The sequence below is a fragment of the Chinchilla lanigera genome, unplaced genomic scaffold, assembly GCF_000276665.1.
Source record: "Chinchilla lanigera isolate Chin_1 unplaced genomic scaffold, ChiLan1.0 scaffold00096, whole genome shotgun sequence".
Taxonomy (NCBI): Eukaryota; Metazoa; Chordata; class Mammalia; order Rodentia; family Chinchillidae; genus Chinchilla; species Chinchilla lanigera.
In genome coordinates this window covers 5,544,560-5,560,647 of record NW_004955497.1, presented here as the reverse complement: position 1 = coordinate 5,560,647, position 16,088 = coordinate 5,544,560, and the positions used below count along the sequence as shown (strand labels likewise).

Sequence of the window (16,088 nt, the reverse complement as noted above, 5' to 3'; positions counted from 1 at the left end):
CAATTCCCAAAGATTAATATTTAATTCTAATGGTCAGGATTAAAATTTACTAGAAAGCAGCTTATGCTTTTTTAATGGTTAAATTGCTTATTATTGTATGTATAACCTGTTGAAATAAATTGTCAGTAAGACCAAAGGTCCATGGTTCCTTTACAGTGTGAGGCGAATTTGAAAAATGCCACTAACACCAGGGAGAAAAAGTAAGATTTTAGTATTAGTGTGAATGGATCCTTGGAGAAGTTCCCTTGGAGCTTCTCCCCAGGTTCTTGGTGTCCCAAACAAAGAATTGGACATGACACACAGAAAAGACAGTGAAATGTATATTTATTGAAGGCAGAAAAGAAATACACTCTGCAGAGAGAGAGAGAGGTAGAGGAAAAGAGAGAGACAGAAAGAGACAGAGACAGAGAGACAGAGAGAAACAGTAAAAAGGCTCATATTTATATTTATTTGTTTAAGAAGGCTATGTGGAGTAGCAAGTGATCTACTTTGGAAAAAGTACTATGTGCTGCAGAGAAAAATATACTCTGTTGTGGTGAGGTAGAATATTCAGTAGATATTTGCTAAGTCCATGTCTATGTTCAAAGATGTGATTCAGGTCTGGTAATTCTTTATTACTTTTTTTGTTTACTTGACCTATCTCTTTGTGAAAGAGAAGTGCTACTATCCCCCACAATGATTATGTTAGTATTTATTTTATCCTTTATGTTCAGCAATATTTGTTTTATGAAGATAGGTTCTCCAATATTTGGTGCAAAAATATTTGTAAATGTTATCTCTTCTTGGCCAATTGTTGCATCCTTTAATTTTTAGTCTATGAATATCTTTGTGGGTTACATGAGTTTATTTTTTATGTATTTTATTTTTTATTAGTACATGATTGCTTTCTATATTTACTTATGAGTCTGTACAATAGATACCATGGTCATATGATGATCACATTCATCATGGGGGATATGTACATGTATATAGCACATCTTAATTCTATTTTTTGGTCCCCTTTCTTTCCTCTCTGTCCAACTCTTCTCTCCTCCCAATTTCAGAAGACCTATTTCCTTTTTATTCTTTCAATTCTGGTGTTTAAAATTTCTTTTCCATTCCCCCATCTATTGTTCTCTTTTCCACTTGAACAAGTTCTTCCTGCTTCCTAATATCTCTCCCCATTTTGCTCCTTATTTATACTTTGAGTTTCTCACAGACATAAAGCAATACAATATATAAATTTGTGTTCTTGGGAGCTGATCAGGCTCCTGATCTTAGAGACAAGCATATGGAAAAGGATTAAATAAAAACAAAAAGCAGTATGGTTTGTAGAGAACCCAGGGAGGTCAGAACTCTCTTGGAGCTAATACAAAGACTTCTCTGAACTGTCCATATTTGTTAGGTCCTTAACAATTTAGGAGGGCACAGGAAGTGGAGGGAATATCTGAGGCAAAAGCCCACAAAAATGATCAGGACTTGAGAAGTTAGAACAAAGACATTCTAGGCAGTACGTCTTGCTAATTAAGGGAACTGTCTTACCTCTCATGTTGGTGATTATAGTCCTGGAATCAGAGTGAGAGTCAAATGTCCTCAGTTGTGGCCTTATCTTGCCCTCAGAGGTGTCAAAGCATCACAGACCAATATAGGTCTCTACTGTGACCATTGGCATGGAGAGTTATATTTACTGCATCCCAGCTACCAGCTCTTTGGGCAACTCACCTACGCGTGGGACAGACTCATAAGTAAATATGGAAAGCCAACTGATCAATTTTAAAGCCTGCTCAGCACCACTTCACAGCAGTCTCCATCATGTGTGCCTGATTTATTTCACTGAAGATTATGATCTTGAGGTGCAGCCATTTACGGGAAAATGTCTCAAACTTAACCTTCTTAATTGGGGACCTGGCCAACATACCCAACTGCCTGCATGATGGGGATGGTGGAAGGATGAAATAATAAACAGAGACAAATTTAGCAATGTATAACTGGGGGGCTGGGAGGTGAATGCCTCTGGATGAGCAAAGACAATTACACTCCAAACTAGCCACTTTCTATCTGGCGTACACAATAATTGGAGGGGTTATGGGATGACCCCAGACAGCAGGGATGATCTTGTGCTGCGAAGGTCTTATGCTGATGAGGATCATGTTGGATGATTTAGCAGTGGTCTTATGTAATGAGGATCTTTAGATTGATGAGGATGGTAGTGACAGATGGCAGGTTAAGAAGTTTGTCCTTTCCTGAAAGTGAAACCTTACTTTTATTACTCCTGGGTTCTCAAGGAACCAGGATGTCTTCGGCTGATGCCCTGGGGAATCACACATCATGGGACCACTGAGGCCTCAACTGTGACTGGAGGCACAGGGAGTTATGTTCCCACATACCCTAGCCAGCATGTATGATGAGAACACTAGGCCTCGAACAAGGCCTAACCACAGTTTAACTATGAAACGATTTTTCCCAAAAAATTGCATAGTATGGTCCTCAACACTTTTTTATGCTATTGTATATAAACACTACATTTTCTTTATCGATTTATCTGTTGATGGGCATATGGTGTGTTTCCAGGATTTAGCTATAATTGTACACGTATCACTGTGGTATGACTTAAACTGTGGGCATAGGATGATCATCAGGTGTTGGGGTAGTTATATGATAGAAGAGGGAGGGACTGGAAGAGAAAGCCTAGGAGTACTGAAGTGAACCATAAAGGGGAAGAGACAATGTTTACCCACATGAAAGTCTCATAAAATCAAGCGAGATAGTTGATGAGAGAGAAAAAGGATTAGTGGAATAATACCAAGGGAAAGTTTAGAGAACTAAATCATGAATGAGAGGGGAAAAAAAGAGAAAAAAAGAAAATAAAACCAGGAAACAAAAATAATCACACACATGGAAAAAGTGACAAACATACAGAGAGAAAAACAAAACAGGGCAAAACAGAATAGAGAGAAAAAGACAAGAATAGGAAAAAACAAAAACAAAAAACAACAATAACAACAAAAATAAACAGCAAAACAAAACACACTAAGCCAGCAGACTGCCAGTGGGAAAACCCATCAGACAGAGAAAAATAAAAGCAAGGAGATTCCTCTAGTGTCTACAGCTCTGAGGTAGTTCCAAGTCTGATCCCAGAATGTGTACTTTAGCCAAGATTGCAGGTGGATTTGTGATGGGTTTGAGTCTGATCTTTGGGATGGGATTAGTTTTTTGTGACTGGAGTTCTCTCCAGCTGTTTAAAAAAGAAAATAGGGAAGAAAAAGAAGAAAAAACAGGAAAAAGAAAAGAGGTGGCACCACCCACCCACTTCTATTCCATGTGTCTTTGTCCCCAAGCACAACGGTGGTTCACCTAACTTATCACCTGCTGGTTCATATTGTTACTGTTGCTTGGGACTTGTCTGAGCCAGTAGGCCTGCCCACCCATTGTGTGTGCTCTAGCCAGGGTTCTACTGTGTCACTGGGTTTCCTGCAGGTCTCAGGTCCCTGAGTACCATCCATGGAGGAAGCAGGAGCCCGTCTTGGACCCCCTTCTTTCCAAACTCCTCAGCTCTGAGTCTAGAAATTTATTTTATCTTTCAGATTTTTAAGAATTTAGAAGTGAGAAACAAGCCCAGAGGTGAAAAAAAATTGTAACCTTGGGTAACACTGACTGTGTTTTGAAGCTGCAGTTTTCTCGAAAGAACAATTTTTCAATTACACTGTCCTCGTCTCCTTAACCTTTCTTTCTTTCTTCTATCCTGCTTTACGGGGAGTCTCACTGAACTCCGCCAATCTGTGTCTGTTAAGTAGAGAGTTGAGGCCATTAATGTTGAGAGATATTGGTACGATGTGTTAATTATTCACCATCATTGCATTCTCTCTGTTGGTGATTTCTTTGTTTTTCTTTTCCCGTCATTTTTTGTTGCTGTTCATCCACTGACTTTATTTGGTGTTGTTGCTTCATCTGTGTTGTTAGCCATATTAGTTTCATCGTTTCTGCATGGGCTATTCTTATTTTCTGGAGTGCTGGTTTAGCATTCATGTATCTTTTGAGCTGGCCTTTTCTTGCAATGTCTTTATTTCTCCCTCCATTTTGAAGGATAGCCTTGCTAGATACGTTGATCTGGGTTGAAAGTTATTTGCTCTTAGGTCTTGAGATATTTCACTGCAAGCTCTTCTGGCCTTTAAGGTGTGCTATAATTCTAAGTGGTATACCTTTATATTTGGTTTGTTGTTGTTTTTCTCTGACTGCATTTAAAATTCTGCAGTTATTTTAGTTGGATATCTGGCAATTTAATAAGGATATACCCAGTGAGCTGCTGCTTCTTTTTTTAAAAAATCATAGTTGTTTGGTGTTCTGTCAGCCCTCCTTATTATATTTTAAACTCATTTCTCAAATTTGGCAAAGCTTCCACTATGATTTCTATAAACATATTAATAATTTCATCTGTGTTATCTTCTTCTGGAAGATAATGTTGGGCAAACACTTGAACTCGTAGGCACAAAGTCCTGAATAGTGCTCCAACAGCAGAGGAAATAATATCAAGAATCAGCGAATTGTATTCACTAAGTTAAAAAGGTTCTATTGACAAACTTTTGAAGCTATGTGCAAATTATTGTTGATCCTTTGTAAAGATTTCTAGAACGGTGTGAAATAAAATGAACCCAAACATTAAACGTGATCATTTCTGTGTTCCTTTTCAGGCTGTCTCCTCTCCAGAAAGCTGAAATAGTGGAAATGGTTAAGAAAAACGTAAGGGCCATCACACTTGCCATTGGGGACGGTGCCAATGACGTCGGGATGATCCAGACGGCCCACGTGGGAGTGGGGATCAGTGGGAACGAAGGCATGCAAGCCACCAACAACTCGGATTACGCCATTGCGCAGGTCCGTGGCCCAGGACGCCAGCTGGGTGTTCAAGATATCAGGACTTTGATTTACCCTTGAGGCGTATTCTGCCTGTCTAAGCTGCCTTCTAAGGGAAACGTGCAGCACATTTAGGGTTCTCTAAGGCTATTTTCTCCTTACATATTTTAGAGCAGTTTTCCACCAATCAACTATGGAGTTGACTAAATTGTTGCTACCAAAATTCCATAGCTTTGCTATTATATCAGTCTTTCTGATATAATATGTAGTATATGTTTTGCTTCATAGTATTTGTTTGCTTGTTTGTTTGTCTGTTTGTTTTGTACTGGGGATTGAACCCAGAGCTTGAATTTGCGATCTTCCTGCCTCAGCTTCCCAAATAACTGGGATTACAGTCACATGCCACCATGCAAGCTTCAAGTTGTCTATTGATGAGAGTTTATGAAAGACACAGTGTTACTGTTTCTTTTTTTTTTTATTAAATGGTGAAAAAAGAGGCACTGTCTCTTTGCAGGCTTTTTTTAAAAATGGACTTTATTTTTAGAGCAATTTTAGGTTCACTGCAAAATTGAGCAGGAGCTAAAAAGTTTTCCCGTGCACCTATGCCCCTACCCCTGCACAGCCTCCTCCCTTGTCAGTACCCCTTGCTACAGCATTACACTTGTACAATTGATAAATCTACATTTGAATATCACAACTACCTAAAGCTCATGGCTTATGTAATGTTCACTCTTGACGTTGTATGTTCTGTGGGTCTGGAAGAATGCAGGATGGCATGCATCCACCATTACAGAATCACACAGAGCAGCTTCTCTCAAACTCCTCTGTGCTCTACTTATGCAACACCCCTCCACATGCAACTGCTGACTACCACTGATCAGTTTACTGTTTCCATAGCATTGACTTTTCCAGAATGTTGTATATTTGGAATTATTTAGTACGTGGCCTTTTCAGAATGACTTCTTTCGCTTAATATGCATTTAAGTCTTCTCCGTATCTTTTCATGGTTTAGTAGCTCATTTCTTTTTAGTACTGAATAATATTCCACTTTCTAGATTACCAGTTTGGTTTTCTACTCACCTAATAAAGTTTATCTTGGTCTCACCCAAGTGTGGGCCATTAGAAATAAAGGAGGTTTTTGTGTGAGTGGATATAACTTTTCAACATCTTTTGGTAAATACCTAGGAGAGGAATTGCTAGCTTGTATTGTAGGAATATGTTTGGTTTTATAAGACATCTCCAAACTCTCTTCCAAAGTGGCTCTACCACTTTAGGTAGACATTGAAGAGGAGTACATGCTATGATTTATACCTCTACATTTTTTACACAGTGGACCAGTAGCTGAATTCCTGGGAACAGTGGCCATTATTTGACCCTGCAAATCCTAAAACCAAATAAGCAAATTTGCTTACCAGAACAATATCATCTTTTATTCACTTATAGAGCAATTTATTCTAGGTTATATCCCTCTTATATCTCATTTTCCATCTTTCCCAGGAAGAATAACCACAATACTGTTAAAGGAAATTCCCATTAATATGGCTGTATTACCCAGCTTTTTGTTGCTATAACAAAATACCTGGGGTAGGGTAGTTATGAAGAAAGAGTTTCATTAGCTCAGTTTTGGAAGCTAAGAGCATGGTGCATGCATCAGCTCAGTTCTGGTGAGGGTCCTCTCAGTTGCATCACACAATGGCAGAGGGTAGTCGTGTGAACATATGTGTGAGGGAGGGATCACATCCTGATGCAGGAAGCCAGGAGGACAGGCTAGCCTCAAGCTTGGGTTTCTATAACAGTGCTTTCAAGAGAACTACTGAGGAGGTCCCAGGAGAACTGCTTTAATCCCTTCTAAGGCCAAGACTAACAGTGACCTCTGAAGATTTCCTACTAGTCTCCATTTTTAAAGGTTGCTACCATGTCCCAATCCTGTCACCCTGCAGGCAAGCTTTTAATGCATAGACCCTTAGAAGACAGACCACATCCAAACCAGAACAGCCATAATTATTTCTTAATCGGTGAATGGAAAAAGCCAACCTCATGATTCTGGGGCCTGGAGATGTGGAGCAGATTTGGTGTTCCAGTCAAAAGTAGGAGCCAGCATTCTCAAGAATCATAGAGAAAGCACTACACAATATTCTTTGCCGTTTAACTAAAATATCCTTCTTTTTCTACATTTCAGCTTTTAACTTTTTTTTTTCTTTTTCTGGAACCAGGAATTGAACTCACAACCTTGCACTTGCCAGACAGGCCCTGTGCCGCTGAGTTATATCCCCAGCCCTTAACTTCTGGATAATATATTTTAATTAATAATGTGATACTGGCTTTTAATGACTAAACATTTCATCACATCTGAACAATAAATGGTGACATTTTTCATTCTTGGCAAGTTCAGGGTAGGTTTTCCCTATTTGAAGCTGTAAGCTACTTATGAGAGGCTATATGATTTTACTACCCATCAGCAGCTAAGTAGATGTGTAAAGCTAGTGTAGTCATAGCACACGTTCTTTTTCGTTGTTTTCACTGTGGTTCTGGGGATCACCACATGGTTTATCAGTGAGCTACAGCCTCAGCCCCACAACGTGTATTCTTATGGGTCCTTCAGCATAGATGAAAACACATTGTCCCATATTGCGATCAGATCACTTCTGAGAGTCTCCTGTTTGCTCATGGATTTAGTGTCCTGTTTTATGGTTGGGCAGACTGGAGTTCCCGGGAGTCAGGTGGGCTGAGCTGAGTCCATGTGCTATGGACTATGATCAGGACACCTGTCTGTAGACAAGGAAATGGCCAAACAGAACTCACCTGTTCCCTTGAGTACTGACTACCACTGGGATGTGTGCTGCTTGCAGTCTCAGTAATCACATGGGACACATCCTTCAACTACTAAAATCCCTAGACACAGCACTAGCAGGAGCCTGGGGTGAACATCTGCTTGCTGTTTTCTCAAATATATCTTATCTTTTAAAATTAAACTTTGGTGGGATTTAGAGTTATTAGGTTGTTTTCTTTAGAGTTAAAAATTAAAGGGAACCCTGGGAGACAGAATCAGGGTTTTGAGCTTACTTTCTAGGAGACCAGCATTTGTCCTCTTCTGGGACACTTCATACTCTCAGGAACCTGACATTAAACCTTTTCCTGCCTTTGTTTTGGGCTTTAGTGTCCCAGCTGCCCTTGTGGTTAGGCAGACAGTGTGTGATTTCGGGTTTTATCTTATTCCATAATGATATGACACCAGCGCTTTCTCTCTTCCCTCCTCTCTTTTCGATCTCCTCTCTCCCTCTTTCCTCCTCTTTCTTAACAATCTTTCCTCGCCTGCCTCTTTCTTTGTGCTTCTTCTGTCTGTCACCATTGTGCTGTTCACCTCTCCCCCTTAACAACAACAGCAGCCACAGCAGCAGGTGCAACAAGAGCAACAGCAACAATGACAAGAAAAACAAAGTTGTCACATCATCGCAGCCCCATGTACAGGACACTGATCCTACTGAAAAGCTATTTTAGGTTAATGAAAGCACTTTTCAAGCCACATCATTTTTTTCTAATCTTGTTGTAAGTGAGGGCAACTTTGATAGGTGATAGAATGTATACCCTGCCATGGTGTGTGTTGTTTTATACTTATCCCTAGAATTATGCTTATCCCAAGTACTGTGGTAGACATTATCCACTTCTGCCCTTTCTTCCTTCTCCCCTTACCTGAGCTATAGTGATTGGTCAAACACCTATCTTTTTGCTTTGTGGCCTCCTGTGTGCAACTTTCCCCTACCCCAGAGTTATTAGTGAAACATTCTGCTCATAACCTCCATCTTTTTATTCTCTAGAGAGAGTGAATCATTTGCTTCCCCCTCCCCAAACTTCTTAATATTTTTATATTATCCTAAGAAGTTGAACTTTGAGTCAGAATTCCTCCCCTCAAAAAATAAATCATCGCAAAGCTGAAACTTGGGCAATTGGAATACTGTCCATGATGATTTAAGTTTAATATCAGTTTCAAAGGCTCGTAAATAAAATTTAAATTTATTTAGTTTTGGTTAATCTAAATATTTATGATTTTAATTCTCCCCCCCAACATCCTGACCCTTAATTTTCTAAATTCTTAATCTTTTTATTTTTGTTTGTATGTACCAACTCCCACTACTTTGAAGTCACTACTTAAATTGAGGACTCACTAAATTACCATGAATTTGTGGAGTAGTTCTCCTGACAGTGCATTAAAAATGTTTATCGGGTTTCTAGGTGTTCAGTGAACAAAGAGTCCTGCCCTGCCATAGGTTGGAAGCATCTCCTAAAGGTCCATGTTACAGGCTTGGTTGCCAACCTGTGGCACTGTTGGGAGCAGTGGAACCTTTAGGGCAGGCAGGCTAGTGGGAGGAATTTAGGACACTGGGGACTTCTCTTTGAGGAGGACATCAAGACTCCCACTCCTTCCTGTGTCTCTCTTTGCTTCCCAGCTGCCGTCAGGTGAGCAGCTTCCCCGGCCATGCACTCCCACCATGATGTTCTGTATCACCACCCACCCAAAGCAATGGTGCCAGCCAATCATGGACCAAAATCTCTAGGTCCATGGCCTAAAACATATCTTTCCTCTTTATGAGTTGATTATCTCAGGTATTTTGTCACAGTGGCAGAAAGCTGGCTAGTACTTGCTTTACACAGTTTACATTTTAGGAGACAACGATAGATGACAAATAAGTTCAGTACATCTTGCATCAGAAGGCAGTGAAGTAGTGAGGGAAAGGAAAAAGGAGAAGGTGCAGAGGCTAAGGAGGGCCGCAGAGAGTGCCCATTACTTACCTTATACATTCTAATTATTTATTATAGGAAACTGGGAACTGATTCTTATAAGACCTTGTTACTTCCACCAAAAGAGACGAGAAAACTCAATGATTAAACCTGAGTTTCTTGTTTCACATGATGTTTGTTTCATTAAATAATTCTGACTCCTCATGATCAAGAGCTTAAATGTGTATCAGAAGCATAGGCATGGAAAAATTAATTTAATTTTTAAAGTGCTTTGCACATGGTAGACAACTAAGCAGCATTTGGTGGCAGAAAAGTGATATTTAATGGCTTACTCTTTTTTAAGCAATAAGGAAACTTTAGGAAACTTTAGCATTGCTTTTATAGCAAAGTGGCTGTTGGGCTGTTTTAGAAATTGGGTTCATTCTGCTCATCTTCTATGTTAAAATAACATTTAACAAATATTAGGTTCATTTTAACTTGCATTGACTTGTTTTTGTCTTTCAGTTTAGCTACTTGGAGAAGCTTCTGTTGGTTCATGGAGCATGGAATTATTTTCGAGTGACTAAATGCATATTGTATTGTTTCTACAAGAATGTAGTGCTATACATTATTGGGGTAAGAAAGAAACATTTTCTTTCATCAAAGAATTGGGTATTTTCTCTGATGTCAGATTTGCTGTTTAAAACTTTTTCCCACATTAAAGTTCTCATGTAAAGTGCTATTAAAGGAAAAATTCTCCAGACCAATAAAATTAGTAGAATTTGTTCAAGCAAAGCAAAGCAAAGCAAAAATGATTCTTAAGAGGTCAGCCCCCCAAATCAAGCAGGTTCTGAGAATTTCAAGCAACAATGTGATCTGACAGCATTTATAGAAAAACAGAAGTCAGACATAGAAAACAAATTAATTAGAGATAATCTAACCAACCAGTCAATCGATTTCAGCTTAGATATTTAATTACTTACACCTTAGTTAATCAATTGGCTACAAGATCTTCTGCAACCTGCAATACTCAGATACTGTGATTAAACTCTATTTTGCTTTGGTCTGTTGGGCCCACTGCAGAGGTCTGTTCTAAGTTCACGGCCCCCTCCCCATTCTATTTTTAACTGTATTAACAATGTAATCTTGATTTAAGCTTTTTCTCACAAAAGTGACTACATAAAAAGTGTTAATTAAAACATCTTATCATGACAACTTATTGGTATAATCTATGATAAACACACATACACAGAGCTGGGAACCACAGTAGCTCTCCTCAGGCTTCTTTCAGTGATTAAACACACCAGAAATCTCTTTTCTCTTTGAGCTGCATTCCTACTGAAACGGACAGTCTCTGTTATGCGACGATTATTACCATAATATTTCTGTCCCTTCCATTAAAGCACGGTAATGAGCCTCGCATTTTTAGTGGCACGGTCCTAAGAGCACACATTTGTGTGTGCACGCGTGTGCCTGTGTGTGCACTCCTGCCCTTGTACTTTTATTCACATTTAGATTCGCACAGCAACCACGGACACTAAGACGTAGAACTTTTGCATTGTCACAAGGCTCTTTCTTGTATTTCCATCTTTCATTTTCTCTGGATCTTTGCCAGTCTGTTGTGTTATCACTATTTCTTTTTTAGTCATTTTGATAGATGTGGAAAGGTATCTCATTGTGGTTTTAAGTTCCATTTCCCTACTGGCTAATGATGTTAAACATCTTTTCATGTTTGCCATCTACCTATTTGTCATCTACTTATCTTCCTTGGTGAAAGGTCTCCTCATCTCTCTTGTCCATTTTCTATTGCATATTAGGTTTTCTTTTTTTTTCTTTTTTTTTTTTTTTACTACCTGGTGAGTTCACTTAGTCTAGTTACTAGTCTTTTGCCTGATACATAATTTGTAATATTTTCTCTAATTTTATAATTTGCACTTCATTGTCTTAATAGAGTCTTGCACAAAACATTTTTATGAGAGCCAGCTTATTACTTTTTCCTCTTATGTATGTGCTTTGTCAAAAAATGTTTTGTCTAGTTTTAGATTCCAAATATTTCTTGTACATATTTTCATAAGGCTTGTATTGTACATTTAACTTAATGATACATAATTTTTGTGTAAGGTGAAAGCTGTGATTGTCTTTATTTCACCCACGTATGTACAATTGTTTAGCACCATTCAGTGAAAAGGCTACCTTCTCCAATTAAATGGCTTCTGCACGTTTGTCGAAAGTCAGTAGGAAAAATAATACACAGGAAGTCTGAACAAACACAACTAGGAAGGACATTGAATCAATATTCAAAAACCTCGTCGGCGACTGTTGCTGGGAAGTGATATTTACACACAGAATAATGATGCTGGACCATTATATAATATTAATTGAAAAATTAAGTCAAGATAGAGTAAAATCCTAAATGTAAGCTGGAAAACTATAAAAATTCTAATAGAAAACAAGAGAAAATTTTCATGACATTGGGTTTAGTTATGATTTCGTGGGTATAACACAAACGCAAAAAGTGACGAAACCGCGCATGAAAGAACACAGTGATATGCAAAGGCAATCTTATGGAAGCGGAGGAAATATTTGCCAATCGTATACTGATGAGTAGCTATTATCTGGAGTATATACAGATCTCCAATAACTCAAAATAGCAGCAACAAAATGTGATTTAGCGTAGGCAAAGGACATGAATAAACATTTCTCTCATTGTTTAATAATATAGAATTTCATTTTTGCAAGATGAAAAAAATTCTAAAGGTTGGTTGCACAGCAGTGTTAATATGCTTAATATCACTCAACCATAAACTTGAAATTGGTTGTGATGGCAAATTTTGTGTTTCTTACCACAATTAAAAACAAAATCAAATAAACCAGCTCAGCATATTTGGGCAAAGTGCTTGCATAATCAATGTGTACATCCCTGTCCCAATAAATAAATCAATATGCCACCACCGTGATTATTCTAGCTGTAGAGTTAGCCTTAACATCAGCTGGGTAATTCCTCCCACTTTATTTTTTTCAGAGTTTTCTTAATTATTCTAGAATAAACATAACTATGTCTACAAAAAACAGCTAGGCTTTTGATGGAATTGGGTTGAACCTATAAAACAGTTTGGGGAACACTTCTTCCCCGCTCCCCATTGTACTAGGGGTGAACCCAGGACCTTCACACTGACTTACATCCCTGGTGCTATTTTAATTGTTATACAAGATCTGGCTAAGTTGCCTAGGATGGGCTCAAATTTTCGATATTCCTGCATAGCCTCCCAGAGTACTGGCATCACAGGTTTAAACTCCCATGGCTGGTTTATTGTGTGGTTATTTCTTAATCAATTAGACTATCAGAGCTTTCAGAACACAAGTTGTACTTCACAAATTATTGTAATTCCAAGTCATTGTGAAGAGGATTAGAGGCTTACTGTTGAAAATTATATGTTTATTATATGTGATTAAGTAACAAAATATCTCTATTGGATAGTATCAACATGTCAGGCACTGTGATAATGATTTTTTTATGTATTATCTTATTTAAAGTTTGCAAATTCTATGAGAAACTGAGGTTCAGAAAAGCCAACTCAGTCATCCAATTCCACCCATCAGTGAGGCAACAGAAGCAATAGAGTAGGCATTTAAAACTAGAAATAGTGTTTCTAAATTACAAGCATGAAGGTGACAGATATGCTTACTATGTGATTTAATTAGTACACAATGTATACCTCTACAAAAATAACATACTGTACCCTGTAGGTATATACAGTTATTACAGGTCAATCAAAACAAAATAAAATCTAGCTTTTATGGTTGAAAGAGGGAATGGAGGTTTCAGTAATGACAATCCCAAACTCTGAAATACGGCCAAAGAAGAATTTTTTTTTCTAATTTGTGATATTAATGACATGAAGAGTTTTATATTAAGGACACATTTTCACAAGTCACCCCTAACAAAGAGTTTAAGAGTATGGTAATGTGTCATGTGGACCTAGGTTTTAATTTCATCTCTGTCACTTATTAGCTATGTGACCTAAGTGAATAATTCAACCTCCCCAAACCTCACTTTCCACTATTCTTAAATCAGGAATAATGATGATGATGATGATGATGATGATGATGATAATACCTATTTTATAATATTGCCATGGTGGTTAGATATGACCATGGATTTGAAGTAATACCATAATGTCTAGCATATTACAAGTGCCCGGTATATGCTATCACTGTCAACATACTATAATTTTAAAAAGATATTTTTGGTGTCTAGTCCCATAGAAGGCATACAATTTATTACTTGCTACAAAGTAACATTTGTTACTTGTTTGAGAGATTTTTTTAATAAATGGATTTTTGTAAGAGATTTATATTTTTGTGTAAAGACATATGTCATTCATTACCAAGTAGACTGATACTTTTTTTAAATTTTTTTTGTTTTTTTTGGTTTTTTTGGTTTTTCTCCGGTACCAGGAACCGAACTCACGACCTTGCGCTTGCCAGGCAGGCGCTTTTGCCGCTGAGCTAAATCCCCAGCCCCTAGACTGATACTTTTAATATCAGTAGTAAGTGGTATTTGCAGTTCATAATTTATTGGAGGACAGCCTCATGGCCCTCTGTAGCAGCTCTGCCAGCTGAAGGGTCCTTCTTCTATACCCCTTCCTTTTGATATAGGGATAGATTTGGGTCAACGCTGACGGAATGACTCTCCACTTGGCTTCCCTCTCTTCCAGCTTTGGTTCACCTTTGTTAATGGATTTTCCGGGCAGGCTTTATTTGAGCGTTGGTGCTTCAGCTTGTACAACATGGTAAGCATTCTCCATCTCTCTCTGACAATGTGCGCAACCGAGGGGATATTTCTTTACTGGCTGAGTCTGGGAAGTGTATCTAAGTCATCATCTGTGTGCATAGCAGGCAGCACAAGTAAAACTTTAGGGCCTTTCTTACTGTGTCAAACCTTGCAGAAGCTCAAACTCCTCCCTTCTATCTTCAGCCATAGCAGACCACTTTAGAATAAGCCCATGAGTGTGTGCTGAATGTAGTGATACTATACCTGAAAACCTCTACTCTACAGTGTGAAAAGTTTTCACACTTTTAAATTAGTGTATATTTGTGACACATAATAATTACATTTATTATTTTGGGGAATATATATAATTTCTTGATCACTTTTGACCCCCTTTCCCATTCCTCTTAAGCTAAGTGAAAATACCTGAACTCTACCTAGGCCATTCTATTTAATACAAATAACTTAGGTTCACCTATGTTGGTGTGTGTATGTGTGTGTGTGTGTATATATATATACATATATATATTCATTTATAGTGTAATTGTATGTCCTTTTAAGCCTCTTGGTAAAAAATTTGTCTGTGAAAATATATCTTGTGCTTATACTAAATAAATTTTTATCTCAAGTTTTCTAGTAATGTTTTCCATTTTAATGGGACTTGCTAAAATAAAAAATCCCATCCCATTACTGGACTAATTCTGAATTAGAAAACTACATGTAAATTAAAAAGTAAGTCCAAATAACTTATCAACCACATTGTACTTTTGTTTTCATTATATTATATTCCCCTTTAAGAATAGAAAACAATGTATCTGGGAGGGAATCTTGTCTGGACTCCTACACTGATTGTGGCAATCACAATATACCATGTATGCCCTGTGCCTCAAGTCCTAAAATTCTGTCTTCTAGGAGTTTAAATTCTGAAACAGACAGCACAGGCAGATGTCACTTGACAGAAGCCACTGGATGTCCAATAGTACAAAAATGTTGTGTTATAAACAACTACAGTTTGTATAAATGCTAGTGGTTAGAGTCATGTGATATGATCCCAAACTAGAGTAAACGTTAAGTTTTTAAAAATTCTATTACTATAAAAGACATAGTGCCGTTAATCTCTCCCAAAATACTCCTCTCTTCGAACACATATCCCATCATTCTTACCACTTTTTGAAGCAATTCTAGAAATTCCTTTTCATGAGTGTCTTCATTTGTGCTGTTGTAGCTGCCTCAGTACTCTGAATTGACTCCAAATGTTTACCTTTCATAGACATGTTGACTTTGGGAAGAAGCCAGAAGTTGCATGGTGCCAGATCTGGTGTATAGATGGATGAGGTGTAGTAAAAACACTGTAGTGTCTTTACAAACTTCCCTTTCCACTGAATAGCACCCAGCAGCAGCATCCACCATATTTTTTTATCATACCACATAAAGAGACTCATGAAAGAGAACTTCTAGAACTCGTTAGGCAGTGACAAGAATGATGGGATGAGTGTGTTTGAAGAGGAGGAATATTTTGAAGGGGATCAATGACACTGTTTATTTTACTGTCATAATTTTTTAAACATTTAAACATTCATATTTATTTATTCATATTATTTATCACACCTGTATTTGGCTAGTGGACTACACTAATGGGGCTGAGGTTAAATGTAGAGTTGTCTCTTGGTGACAAAGAATAGTATAGATCAACCTTGGGCTGGGGATTTAGCTCAGCAGCACAGCACCTGTCTGGCAAGCACAAGGTCATGAGTTTGATTCCTGGTACCGG

General features: G+C 38.0%; 1 protein-coding gene across 4 annotated transcripts in view; it reads left to right on the top strand.

The window, feature by feature from the left end:
• Nucleotides 1-16,088, top strand: part of LOC102025027 (phospholipid-transporting ATPase IB-like) — a 216,397-nt gene that overhangs the window by 140,784 nt on the left and 59,525 nt on the right. For all 4 annotated transcript variants that reach the window (XM_005406339.1, XM_005406337.1, XM_005406340.1 and 1 more), the window contains 3 exons: nt 4,668-4,851; nt 10,072-10,182; nt 14,265-14,339. In XM_005406339.1, the coding sequence (XP_005406396.1) occupies nt 4,668-4,851; nt 10,072-10,182; nt 14,265-14,339 (370 nt within the window). The remainder of the gene's footprint in view (nt 1-4,667; nt 4,852-10,071; nt 10,183-14,264; nt 14,340-16,088) is intronic.